At 50.3% G+C, this 12,908-nt stretch overlaps 1 protein-coding gene across 21 annotated transcripts in view; it reads left to right on the forward strand.

Moving 5' to 3' along the window:
• PRMT7 (protein arginine methyltransferase 7) overlaps nt 1-12,908 on the forward strand; it is a 47,520-nt gene that overhangs the window by 29,859 nt on the left and 4,753 nt on the right. For 10 of the 21 annotated variants that reach the window (XR_013411027.1, XM_077984332.1, XM_077984327.1 and 7 more), the window contains 7 exons: nt 4,662-4,789; nt 5,132-5,267; nt 6,185-6,268; nt 6,603-6,650; nt 7,302-7,391; nt 11,460-11,621; nt 12,697-12,771. Coding sequence is in view for 18 of the 21 variants with exons in the window: in XM_077984332.1 (XP_077840458.1) it covers nt 4,662-4,789; nt 5,132-5,267; nt 6,185-6,268; nt 6,603-6,650; nt 7,302-7,391; nt 11,460-11,621; nt 12,697-12,771 (723 nt within the window). In the remaining 3 variants the exon portion in view is untranslated. Of the gene's footprint in view, nt 1-4,661; nt 4,790-5,131; nt 5,268-6,118; nt 6,269-6,602; nt 6,651-7,301; nt 7,392-11,459; nt 11,622-12,599; nt 12,813-12,908 lie in introns of all 21 variants that reach the window. The other 11 variants (XR_013411026.1, XM_077984328.1, XM_077984339.1 and 8 more) reach the window with 6 other exon arrangements.

The following is a 12,908-nucleotide window of genomic DNA, read 5'->3' on the forward strand; positions in this document are numbered from 1 at the left end:
TAAGGATATCTTTGGAAGAATTCCCAGAAATTGGTAAAACTGACTGCATCCGGGAATGGGGACTGGAGGTTAGGGGTAGAAAGGAAACATATTTTTCACTATGCGTCCTTGTATATCTTTTGAATTTTCTGTTATGTGCTTGTGTTATTTACACCCCTATCCGCCCTCCCTCCCTCTCACACTCAAAGGAGAAGAAAGTGGGAAAGATTTGTCGTCATTGCCTGATGGGTTCTTCCCACCCACCGTTAGACAAAACCAATTCGCTGACACCATGGCTTTGCAATAAAGAGTTTAACTGACATGAAGCCAGCCACACCACGTGGAAGACAGAGTTATTACTCAAATCAGTCTCCCTGAAAATTCACAGGCTAGAGTTTTTTGTTTGTTTTGAGACGGAGTTTCATTCTTGTCGCCCAGGCTGGAGTGCAGTGGTGCGATCTCAGCTCACTGCAACCTCCACCTCCTGGGTTCAAGCGATTCTCCTGCCTCAGCCTTCCAAGTAGCTGGAATTACAGGCATGCGCCACCACGCCTGCCTAATTTTGTATTTTTAGTAGAGATGGGGTTTCTCCATGTTGGCCAGGCTGGTCTCAAACTCCTGACCTCAGGTGATCCGCCCCCACCCAGCCTCCCAAGGTCCTGGGATTACAGGTGTAAGCCACCGCGCCCGGCCCAGGCTAGGGTTTTTCAAGGACAGTTTGGAAGGCCAGGGAGTCCACTTCTGGGTGGAATCATCAGACAGAAATGTAAAAACCCAAAAAGACATTTCAAAGGGTCAATCTTAGGTTCTACAAGGGTGGTGTTATCTGCAGGAGGAGTCAGGGAAGGTTGCAGATCTTGTGACCTAATAATGGCTTCACCCTAGCAGAATTCAACCTCCTCTCATCCTCGTAACCTGATGATCTTTCATTAAGTTTTAGTTTAATTTTGGGGAAGGGCGGTTATCATTTAAAGTATTAATCGACTGGGCTTGGTGGCTGACGCCTGTAATCCCAACACTTTGGGAGGCCCAGGTGGGTGGATCATTTGATGTCAGGAGTTCGAGACCATCCTGACCAACATGGAGAAACCCCACTTCTACTAAAAATACAAAAATTAGCCAGATGTGGTGGTGCGTGGCTATAATCCCAGCTACTCAGGAGGCTGAGGCAGGAGAATTGCTTGAACCCATGAGATGGGAGGTTGAAGTGAGCTGAGATCATGCCACTGCCCTCATACCTGGGTGGCAGAGTGAGACGAATAAAAAATAAACTATTAACCAAATGTCTCCCAAAGTTAGCTTGGCCCAGACCCAGGAATGATTAAGGGCAGTTTGGACGTTAAAGCGAGATGGGGTTGGTTGGTTGAGATCTCTTTCACTGTCATAATTCTCTCACTGTTTTTTGCAAAGGCAGTTTTGGTTTCAGGGCCAAGAAATAGAACCTGTCTCTACCCAGGAGCGCCTTAGGCACCATCCTTTGTTCATGGTCCAGCCTGCCTGGCCTTAACCGCTGGCTTTGTTTTAAATGCCCACCTGCTGGTTCTAGGTGGCCACAACATTGACTTCCTGGAAGGCTTTAGCAGCTTCCCCTACCCCATTCCCAGAATTACTGTGTAGGCCGAAGGGTCGTGACTGCTGGGGGATTGCTGTCAATCAGCATACCCGTACCGACAGCAGCATGTGAGACTAAGAAGTATGTGAGCTTTAGAAGTATGTGAGCTTCTTAGTCTCCCCTCCACCTTCCAGGTGCCTGGCCTCAGGTGGGCGTGCGTCCAGCCAGGGCGTGCCAGCTTCCCTCTGCAGGCTGTATGTGTGTGTCACTCTGAATTCACCCACAGAGTTGAGATTGGCACTGCACCACATTCTTCCTAAGACTGTGTTGCAGAATTAGCATGAGAATAGTGTTAAAATGTTAGGACTTTTGGCCAGTGGCTTGCTCCTGTAATCCCAGCACTTTGGGAGGCCAAGGTGGGTGGATCATCTGAGGTCAGGAGTTCAAGACCAGCCTGGCCAACATGGTGAAACCCCGTCTGTACTAAAAATACAAAAAACTTTGTTGGGCATGGTGACAGGCACCTATAATCCCAGCTACTTGGGAGGCTGAGGCAGGAGAATCGCTTGAACCCGGGAGGTGGAGGTTGCAGTAAGCTGAGACTGCACCATTGCACTCCAGCCTGGGCAACAAGAGCGAAACTCCGTCTCAAAAAAAAAAAGTGAGTACTTTGAGTTTGCATATCTTCAGAACACTACTATGTATTTTTTCTCCTTGAATCCTCTTAGTAGACAAACCAGGTAACCACAACCGTAGCCAGCCCGGGACTCAGCAGGCTCCAGGGATTAGAGCAGGACCTTGTGTCCGGGAGCAGTAGAGCGGGTCCTGCCCCTGGTCTCTTGACTGTGGGTCTTGTGTCGTTTCTCTACCAGCGTTGACTTTTGGATTGGAAATTTGAAAGCTGCTAATGAATCTTCCTCATGAATTCATCAAACTGCTTTGATCCTAAGTATACTTAGCCTGTCCCACCTTGGCACAGTGGGTTCTGTCACCAGCTGTTCGGCGTTAGGACCCAGGAGGTCCCTGTGGTGGGAACATGGGAAGGACATGATGACAGGGCAGTGCCATGGGAGCCTAGGAGGGCTTGGGAGAGGGTTCTCCTGTCTTCTTCACATACATTTGCATAGTGTGGGAATGAATAAAAGGTTTAAAAGAACCTGTATTATTCCTGTTACTGTTTATTTTTCCAGAACATATCTGGTCAGATTTTCATTTTCTAGTTTTTATGTTCAAGTAGGCGTCTTAAGTGTGTGGGAATGTCATTCTCTGCCTTTTTGTTAAATTCAAGACCAGGCGGGTGGGTACGTTCCTTACCTGTGCTCTTGGAGTCCCACAGGGCAAAGTTTTTCTTAGTTCCTGAAGGTAACAGAATGAGCAGGCAGTTGTCTCATCAGAGTTGAGCCAGGCATCTCCTGTTTTTGTTCGTTAGAGACAGGGTCTTGCTCTATTGCTCAGGTTGGATTGTAGTGGCACCTCTTAGCTCACTGCAGCTGTGAACTCCTGGGCACAAGCGATCCTCCCACCTCAGCCTCCTGAGTAACTGGGACTACAGGCATGTGCCACCATGCCTGGCTAATTTCATGTTTTTTGTAGAAGTGGGGGTCACCGGTATGTTACCCAGGCTGGTCCCATACGCCTGGCCTCAAGCGATTCGCCAGTCTTGGCCTCCCAAAGTGTTGGATTTACAGGCATGAGCCACCGCGTCCAGCTGGCATCTACTTTTTAGGACAGTTCTTCCTTTTTCAAAAAGAAGCTTAACAATTATGAGAGAAATAAACCTCATTATATAAAATAAAAATATCACTCATGGTCCTCCCTTTCACTCAAAATAGCTCCCTTTCTTTGGTCCCTCTCCAAATGCGTGGGTGTCGTCGGTGCTCATCTGTGTTCCGGGCCTTCAGCAGCAGCGTTTAAGATGTCTGTCCGTGTTCTGCACGAGGGCTTATATCCCGTTCTGAGCCCTGGCCATTTGGGTGGGTTCCAGTTTTTGCTGGTATAAATAATTCTGTGGTTTGCATTTTTATGGGAATATAACTCTTTTCTTTGTTTTTTTTTTTTTTTTGTTTGGGTTTTTTAAGGATAAAATCCTGTATGTGGGCTTTGTAGTAAGGACTAGCACAGCCTATTAAAAATTGACTCTGGATCATTGTCAACCATGTTTCACAATTTAGAATCTTCGGTTATTTAAATACTGCAATTTAATTCAAAGAATAAGCCAAAACCTTTTTGTATTTTCCCAACTTTTTATTTTGAAAAATTATCAATCCACAGAATAAGTGAAAATGAACACTGATAGTCCCTTTATTAATGTAAATTGACCAGTTGTTAACGTTTGCCACACCTGCTTTGTCTTTGTCTTCTGCCTCTCTCCCTGCATCTCTCGGTACACACACACAGACACACACACACGCACACGCTCGCGGAGTTTTTTGCAAAATCATTTGAAAATAAGTTGCAGACATCTGACACTTTACTTTTAAATACCTCAACACATATCTCCCAAGAATGAAAACAGTCTGCAACATAAACGAAACACATGATCACACCTAAGAAAAACAGTGGTTCCATAGTATCATCTAACATATGGTTCAAAATAAAATTTCTCTGTCTCCAAAAGTCCTTGATAGCTTTTGTTTCCTCAGTCTACAATCCAGTTAGGTGTAGTGCATTGCATTTGACTGTTCTGTAAATTCTGAGTATGTTAAAGCCTTTGGAGTGTGCGCCATGGGACTATTCCGAAAAGGTTCCCCTCAAACCACGAGGTTTAAACCGTTGTTTTTTCCTTCAAATGAAACATTTGGCACAGCCCTGCGTGTTGAAGAGAGAGCTTTGGTGCTCCTCTGATGGGGTGGGGACTGGAGCCTGCACTTGTCCCCTCCCCTGAGCCACTCTGGCAGATCGCTGCCCTTGGCCACATTGTGTCTTCCTAAAGCCAGCAGGGTTCCCACAAACTTTGGGCCACTGGTCTCTGAGTTTAGAGTTTGTTTCTTTATCTCCTTGGCCACAATAGCCAGCTGCAGTCTACATTGTGGACGCCTGAAAACTGGCAGTTCTCTGGCATTTGGCTCCTGGATTAGAAGCATTGCTCATGCCGCGGCATGTTGACAGCTGACTCTGTTCCCCGTTTCAGTGGCGGGACCACTGGATGCAGTGTGTGTACTTCCTACCACAAGAGGAGCCTGTGGTGCAGGGCTCAGCGCTCTGCCTGGTAGCCCACCACGATGACTACTGCGTGTGGTACAGCCTGCAGAGGACCAGGTATGCCGAGCGTCGTCGGGGTGGAGGATGAGCCTCTGAAACTTGAATGTAAAGTCCCCATTTACAGACCCTCTGGAGGCGCCAGTGGGTTGATTTGTGTCTGGACAGAATAATATAAGAACAAAGATTTGTGACCGATGTGTCAGTGTCCATTCGTGTGTACCCAGGAGAGGCTGTCATGGGTTGCTGGAATCTGTTTAGAGCAGATGCGTAGGAAAAGTCTGGAATTAGCGGGTGCTGTAACTTCTCATGCCAGCTGGAGACCAGTGTCCAGATTCATGCCCTCTAGAGACCTGTGGAGGCGCTCACAGCCCACGTCTGTTTGTTCATCTCCTGGCCTAGCCCTGAAAAGAATGAGAGAGTCCACCAGATGCGCCCCGTGTGCGACTGCCAGGCTCACCTGCTCTGGAACCGGCCTCGGTTTGGAGAGATCAATGATCAGGACAGAACTGATCGATACATCCAGGCTCTGAGCACCGTAAGTGTCCAGCCCCTTGGCTGGTTGTAGGGGATAAGGGAAAAAGAAGTTTGTCCCATGAGCCCCAGCACTCTGCTTATGATTTGCTAAGTTTCTTTCCTGTGTCCTCTTGTCTCTGAATGGCTTCAGCGAGCGCCTTCTGGGGCGGGCACTGCAGCAGAAAGCTGGAGACCTGGGGCTACTCTCTGCTGTACTGGGAGAGCCTCTGGCTGGGCTCCTGCTGGATGCCTTCGCCTTGTCAGGCACAGTCGTTACTGTGGGTGGTCGCAGTGGATTCGGCCACCCCTCTCCTCTCTTCATGAGTTGCCACATTTCTCCAGTTTTCTAAATGTAGATCTGATCATGGGACTCTCCTGCCTGAAAACCTTTGCTCCCTGCTACCTGTAGCAGGGGACTCGGCCTGGGGATTATAGATGGGGCTTAGAGGGAGGGTCTCTTGAGGCCCTTGGGGGTGTGTACAGAAATAAGTGTGCACGTGTGCATTTTGGAGGATGGGGGAGGATCCAAGCCATCCTGAGTTTCTCTCAGAGGGATCTGTCACCCAGAAAGGCATCCCTGCCTTTGGGAAGTCAGTTGTGAACCCTCGAGCCTTGGAGGCCCTTAGCTGTCTGTACTGTCACCAGACAGGGAAGAAGCCTGTTGTCATGGCCTGGGAGGTGGCCTGCACGTGGGGCAGCCTTCAGCGGGGCCTCTAGGCTGGGTTGAGGAGTGTCTTTTCTGACAGTGGGGACAAGTGGGGAGATGTGAGCGAGGCGGGCGTGTTTGAGGCTGGGGGTGGTTACTGCATGAGGACACAGGGGCATGGTCTGAGGTCTGGGCAAGCGGGGTGAGAAGGGACGCGTTTCTGACAGCTTACCAGCAGGAATCTTCTGGCAAACTGGAGGAAGCCCTGTGCTGAGGGTGCCCGTTCCCCGCAGGTGCTGAAGCCAGACAGCGTGTGCCTGTGTGTCAGCGATGGCAGCCTGCTCTCCGTGCTGGCCCATCACCTGGGGGTGGAGCAGGTACAGACGTGCACCCTTTTCAGCCTCCTTAGGTGGGCTCGTGAGTTAGGGCATTGTGTGGTCCGGGTGCACAATTCTGTGATCAAGGCTCTTTGCAAGGGCCACTGTCGTGGGTGCAGCATGCTCGGGTTAGGGGCTGGGGTTTATTGCCTGTGCGTGCAGGCAGGCGTCAGGCTGCTGAGCTGGTGCTCAAGCTGCCCCAGGGAGGGAATGAGTGCAGGGAGGGTTATTCAGGTGTGTCCTCTGCCTTGGGATGGTCTTGTCGCATTTTAATCTTTAATTTCTTCTCTGTTAAGTGAATATCTTACAACTAATAGCATGGTGTTCCCTTTAGGTATTCACAGTGGAGAGCTCAGCAGCTTCTCACAAACTGTTGAGAAAAGTAAGTGAGAATTGTTGTTGCTGAAATAGGAGAGGACCTGTGGGGTCTGGGTTGATGGCTTTGAAGTGGCATTGGCCCGGGGGAACGAAGGAGTGGCAGCTCACTTGCACCCCTGTGTTGTCTTGGCTGCTGCCTGGAGAGCAGCCGAAGGCCTTGGGGGCTGTCACTGAAGTAGAGGCAGGAATTTGCACTCTGCTTTGTTGTTTTGTGTCTGAAGTTGAGGCTTTTCTCCTCACTTCACATAAAGCTACTGTTGGGGTAGAACCGAGTGTAGGGCGTGTTTCTGGGACATCCGTGCTGAGGGAGCCAGTGCTCACAGCCTGATGGGAGACGCCATTTCTCTCCCTGGCCAGTAACTGGTTTCAGTTCCTCTCCAAAGGGGAACCCCCGTCACCAGAACTCCAGGCCCGCACTGAGTCCTGGTGTGTGCCTGCGGGAGAAATTTCTTCTGCTTTCATCACATTCTGCTCCTGATCTCGTCTGTGGTCTATAGGATGCCCCCCAAGGAGAGAATTTCCACAAAGCAGATAAAAGTGGTGCTCCAGAACTATTTGCCAGAAAATTCAAAGCGGAGAATGCAACTTGGAGAGGTTTTTTTTCCTGACAAAAACAATAGTATGAATACAGTAATTTTATGATTTTCTTTCTAAGATCTTCAAGGCTAACCACTTGGAAGATAAAATTAACATCATAGAGAAACGGCCGGAATTATTAACAAGTGAGGACCTGAAGAGCAGAAAGGTGAGTAGCGGGAGCCTTCTGGCTGCGCTGGGCTGTGTTAGGGTAGGCAGCACGGCACTGAAGTAGCCCAGGCCCCACCCCATCCTTGGGGTCTCACAGTGGATCCTCCATGTAACCTTACCTCCTAGGAGCTCCCACTGTCAAGGATGTAGTGAGGCTTTCATGAGGCTGCCTGGTGAGCAGATGGTTGCACTGCTCTTTTTTTTTTTTTTGAAAACGGAGTCTGGCACTATCGCCCAGGCTGGAGCGCAGTGGCACGATCTTGGCTCACTGCAGCCTTGACCTTCCAGCCTTGAGCGATCCTCCCACCTCTCCCGAGAATCTGGGACTATAGGCATATGCCATTACGCCCGGCTAATCTTTGTATTTTTCGTAGAGTCAGGGTTTCATCATGTGGCCCAGGCTGATCTTAAACTCCTGGGCTCATGCGATCTGCCAGCCTCAGCATCCCAAAGTGCTGGGATTACAGGCGTGAGCCACCACACCTGGCTGTACTGCTCTTAGCTCAGCCTCATCTCTGCTCCTTCCGGTCAGGACAGAGCCTCTCTCTTAGCTTTCCTAGGAGCAGAGAGTGTCCTTTCCTCTCCACCGCACTCCTGTCTTCACTCCCCGTCCATGGCTTCCTGCTGCAGTCAGGCTTCCAGGCCCTGAAACTGCTTCTGCCAGCAACCTCGTCGTTACTCCCATGGTCTCCTTGCAGGCTTCATTTACTCTACCCGCTTGTCCTTGTGACCTGGGACTTCTTCCTGTGCTGGGGAAGTCTCTTTCCGCTCACCTTCCTGGCTGTCCTTCCCTCGCGCTGCTCCGTGGCAGTCTCCCCGTGTCCCCCACTTCTCCCTACTGCATCCTTTCTGGTAATCCTGTTCCTTCTCATGTGTGAGTCAGTGACCATAAGAGCCGGCCTTCACTCGTTGCAATTTTGGATTCAAATCTCATGTCCAGCTGCTATCCTGTCACCTTTCCTTGGATATCCCACAAACCAGACTTATCCAAAGCAGAGCTGTCATCTTTCATCTTTCCTGCCAGTCTTTTTTTTAAATAACAGCTTTAGGCCGGGTGCGGTGGCTCAAGCCTGTAATCCCAGCACTTTGGGAGGCCGAGACGGGTGGATCACAAGGTCAGGAGATCGAGACCATCCTGGCTAACCCGGTGAAACCCCATCTCTACTAAAAAATACAAAAAAAAAAAAAAAAAAAACTAGCCGGGCGAGGTGGTGGGCGCCTATAATCCCAGCTACTCAGGAGGCTGAGGCAGGAGAATGGCGTAAACCCAGGAGGCAGAGCTTGCAGTGAGCTGAGATCCGGCCGCTGCACTCCAGCCTGGGCGACAGAGTGAGACTCCGTCTCAAAAAAAACAAAAAAAACGCTTTATTGAGATGTAGTTGACATACCACAAAATTAATGCATTTCAAGTATACAGTTCAGTGATTTTTTAAGTAAATGTATGGAGTTAAACAACCATCACCCAGTCTCATTTAGAACATTTCCAGGCCAGGCATGGTGGCACATGCCTGTAATCCCAGAACTTTGGGAGGCCAAGGTGGGAGGATCGCTTGGACCCAGGAGTTCAAGACCAATCTGGACAACATAGGGAGATCCTGTCTCTATTGAAAAAAAAAAAAAAAGAAAGAAAGAAAAATTAACCCAGAGTGGTGGCATGTGCCTGTAGTCCCAGGAAGGTGAGGTGGGAGGATCGCCTGAGCCCAGGAGTTGGAGGCCGCAGTGAGCCATTCTTATGGCAGAGCACTACAGCGTGGCTGACAGAGTGATACCTTGTCTCTAAAAAAAAATTGGAATGAAAAGAGAACATTTCTGTTACCTCCCAAATTCCCGGGAGCCTGTTGATAATCAGCATGCTCGTGCCCCAGGCCTGGCAGCCACTGGTCTGGTTTCTGTCTCCAGTGTGTGCCTCTTCTGGCTTTTCTGAAAAGTGAGGTACACAGTGTGTGGTCTTGCGAGTCTGGCTTCTTTCACTGAGCATCATGTCTTTGAAGTTCACCCATTTCATTCTTTTTAAGGCTGCATGGCATTCCGCGGTGTGGCTGTCCTTTCACCTGCTTATCGACAGTTGGATTGTGTCCAGTTTCTGGCCACTTTGAATAAGGCTTCTGTGAACATGGGTTCACCGGTCTTAGTGAGGATATGGGTCCTCAGTTCTCTTACGCAGGTGCCTTGGTGTGGATTGCTGGGTCATGTGGTAGTTACGGTCAACTTTTTAAGAAGCTGCTGAACTGTTGTTCGAAGTGGCTGTCCATTTGACATCCCCATCGATAACGTCTGAGGGTCCAGGTTCTCGGATCCTCACCAGCACTTGGTATTGGCTTGTTTATAACCATTTTAGTGGGAGTGTGGTGATATCTCCGCATAGTTTTAATTTGTGTTTGCCTAATGACTGATGATGGTGAGCATAATTTCATGTGCTTTTGTCTTGCTTGGTGAAATGTCTATTCAAGCCTTTTGCCCATTTTAAAAATAACAGTTTTATTGAGATATAATTCACATACCTTATGATTCACTCAGTGATTTTTGTGTATTCATAAGGTTGTGTAACCATCGCCACATCAGTTTAAGAACCCTTTCGTTACCCATTGGCAGTCACACACCATTTGTCTGCAGTCCCCAGCCCAGGGCACCCATTCTCCTTTCTGTCTTCAGCTTGCCCATTCTGGGCGTCTCGTGTGAGTGGAATTAGACAGTGTGTGGTCTTTCGTGGCTGGCCTCTCATATGGCTTCATGTTTTCAGGGCTCATCCATGTTGTAGCCTGAATCAATACCTTATTTCTCGCTCAATAAGATTCCATTGTGTGGATAGACCATGTTATTTATCTGTTCATCAGCTGATGGACATTTGGGTGGCTCCTACTTTGAGGCTGTTGTGAGTAATGCTGCTATAAATATTCATCCGCAAGTCACCCTTTTTCTCCGTCATAGATGAGGGCATAGGAGATGATTCTGAAAGCCATTGTGTGGTGTACCGGTAGACCGGGTCATGTTGAATTGGAGTGGTGGGAGTGGGCGTTCTTGCCTTGTTCCTGATGCTGTCGGGGGGAGGCCAGGAAGCACTCAGGGCAGCCCTTTCTGTCTCCCAGCATTTCCCGCTGCATCTCCCTCATCTCTGACTGGCCCCGCTTTGGTGCCTGTTTGCTTGGGCCTGCCCGGGGTCGGCTGCCTCACCCTCTGCCACCCCTTCCTCTCCTCCCACCCCTCCCACCCTGCAGTCTCCATTTCTTGCCTGGACTGTTTCTGCACTCTCCCAGGTCGCCTCCGTCCCGAGCACCTGCAGATTCCCTTCCACACTTCATGGTCCTCAGCAGGATCTTCTAAATCACATTCCTTCTGATTTTGAACCCCTCTTGAAAGCTTTTAGTGACACCCACCACCCCCGCCGCTGCCGCCTCCGGGATGAGTCCAGCCCCTTATCTTGTCCTGGCTCCTGTCCAGCTCCACACCCTCACCTTGGGGGACCTTGCTGTCTCCTGGCCTCACTCTTGCCTCTGCTGCTCCTCCCTTGGCCGTTCAGGCTCCTTGCCATGCATTTGTTCATTTACTCACAAATGTTCACGGAACATCTGGCCCACTGCTGGGGATGCTGGGCTGCCAGTCCCTGCTCTTGTGGTGCTCAGAGCCTGGGGAGGGAGATGGAGTAAGTCCTGAGATAAAGTGTCCAGTGAGGGTTGGCAGGATGCCACTCTGGAAGCCCCCGCTGGCACATTTATTTCTGGGGTCCCGCCATGACCCCCTTCCTTGCTTTTTTCTGTCGCATGGGGTCAGCTGCACTTTGTCTGCTTCCCTCTTCCACTCTGCTCTCCTGAGCAGGGGACTCGTATCTGGTTGTAGTCTTTAAAGCCTCCAGGGCAGGTACAGAGTGCCTTGCTGCCTTGCTTTTTGACTGAGGGAGAGAGGGACTGAGGAGGGAGGGAGGGAATGAGTGACTGAATGAGTGAGTGACTGAGGGAGGGAGGGAGCGAGGGAGTAACTTGAGTGACTGAGTGGCCTATTGCTCCCTGTTCCTGTGAACGCTCCTGACACCTCCTGACACCTGGGCCCTGCTTCTCGCCCTGCTCACCAGGTCTCTCTCCTCCTGGGCGAGCCGTTCTTCACTACCAGCCTGCTGCCGTGGCACAGCCTCTACTTCTGGTACGTGCGGACCGCTGTGGACCAGCACCTGGGGCCAGGCGCCGTGGTGATGCCCCAGGCAGCCTCGCTGCACGCTGTGGTTGTGGAGTTCAGGGTAGGCCACCCAGGGGGTGTTGCAGAAAAAAGCAGAGGAGGCGAGTGGGGAACCTTGTTTTCTTGCAGGAACCTTGGGCGCCTGTAGAGCAACTCGGGCCTTGATGATTGGAGCTTGTTTTCTTTCTGTGTCAGCACACTGTGGGGTTGAATAGAAGATGCTTGCCTTTTTAGAAATGCGATAATTTGACATACGAAATGGAAATGGCTGAGTGTTGTCATTTTACAATTGTGGCTTATCAGAATAATTAAAAAATATAAATTAAGCGTTTCAGAAGCCACGCCGTGTGGCCTGCTCTGCTCTCGTTAAGAGCCGAGGCTTTAGTTGTTAAAAGCATTTTGAGATGGGAGAGTCAGCTGCTTTATGCAAGAAAAAATGGAAAAGCTTCCTTTTAATTTTCTCATCAAAGCAGAACCACAGTCACAAAGTCATTTTGGGAAGGGCGGTTTTATTAAAAGGATTTCGAAAAGCTTTGCCCTGGATGGAGAGCGCATCTCATTTGATGAGAGTGGTTTTCTCTCTCAGCTGAGTGGCTCCATCACACATTCTGGGCGTTTCTCCTGTGTTACTTGTTTACCTAATCAGATTTCCACATGAATACTGGTTTTCGTGGCCAAAGAGGGGATGTCATGATCCATGCGTGTGACCAGGAGGAAGGGAGGGAAGGCCGTGTGGCCTGAGTGTCCTCTGGATTCCTCTGGGCAGGGCCTTTTTCTTTCCCCGGCATCCTCGTGAACTGGAGGTGATGCTGGGGAGAGAACTGGCTTACAGATTTCTTCCTGAAGAAATGGTGTTGAGGATGGCCCGGATAGGAGTGTGCAGCCCCCAGCCTGGTAGCTTTGGCTGACTGTCCCTTATAGGAGAGGACTCAGGTGTCATGTCAGAGCTTGCAGGTTCCCGCCCAGCCCAGTCTGTTACAGAAACCGCTGTGGATCTTTGTTCTCTCTGAGCCCCTTCATGCTTGGGGGTCTCTTTCAGGTGTGCAGGGAACAGCAAGATGTGCCTCTTGTTCTTGCTGCCACACTTCCCTGTGCCCTGGCGGGCGGGTGTGGACGGGGCTGCTCCTTCCTCACAGGACCTGTGGCGGATCCGGAGCCCCTGTGGTGACTGCGAAGGCTTCGACGTGCACATCATGGACGACATGATTAAGGTAAGCAGGGCCACACTGCGCAGTCCCGCCCACCTGCTCCTGTGGCACAGGCCTCTGACAGGGTCCTGGCTTGGGCAGCACAGGCTCTTCTGTTGGGGGCAGTGAGGTCAGGTGCTGCCATTTTGTGTGGTTCACCA

Source organism: Macaca mulatta, chromosome 20 (assembly GCF_049350105.2).
Source record: "Macaca mulatta isolate MMU2019108-1 chromosome 20, T2T-MMU8v2.0, whole genome shotgun sequence".
NCBI lineage: Eukaryota > Metazoa > Chordata > Mammalia > Primates > Cercopithecidae > Macaca > Macaca mulatta.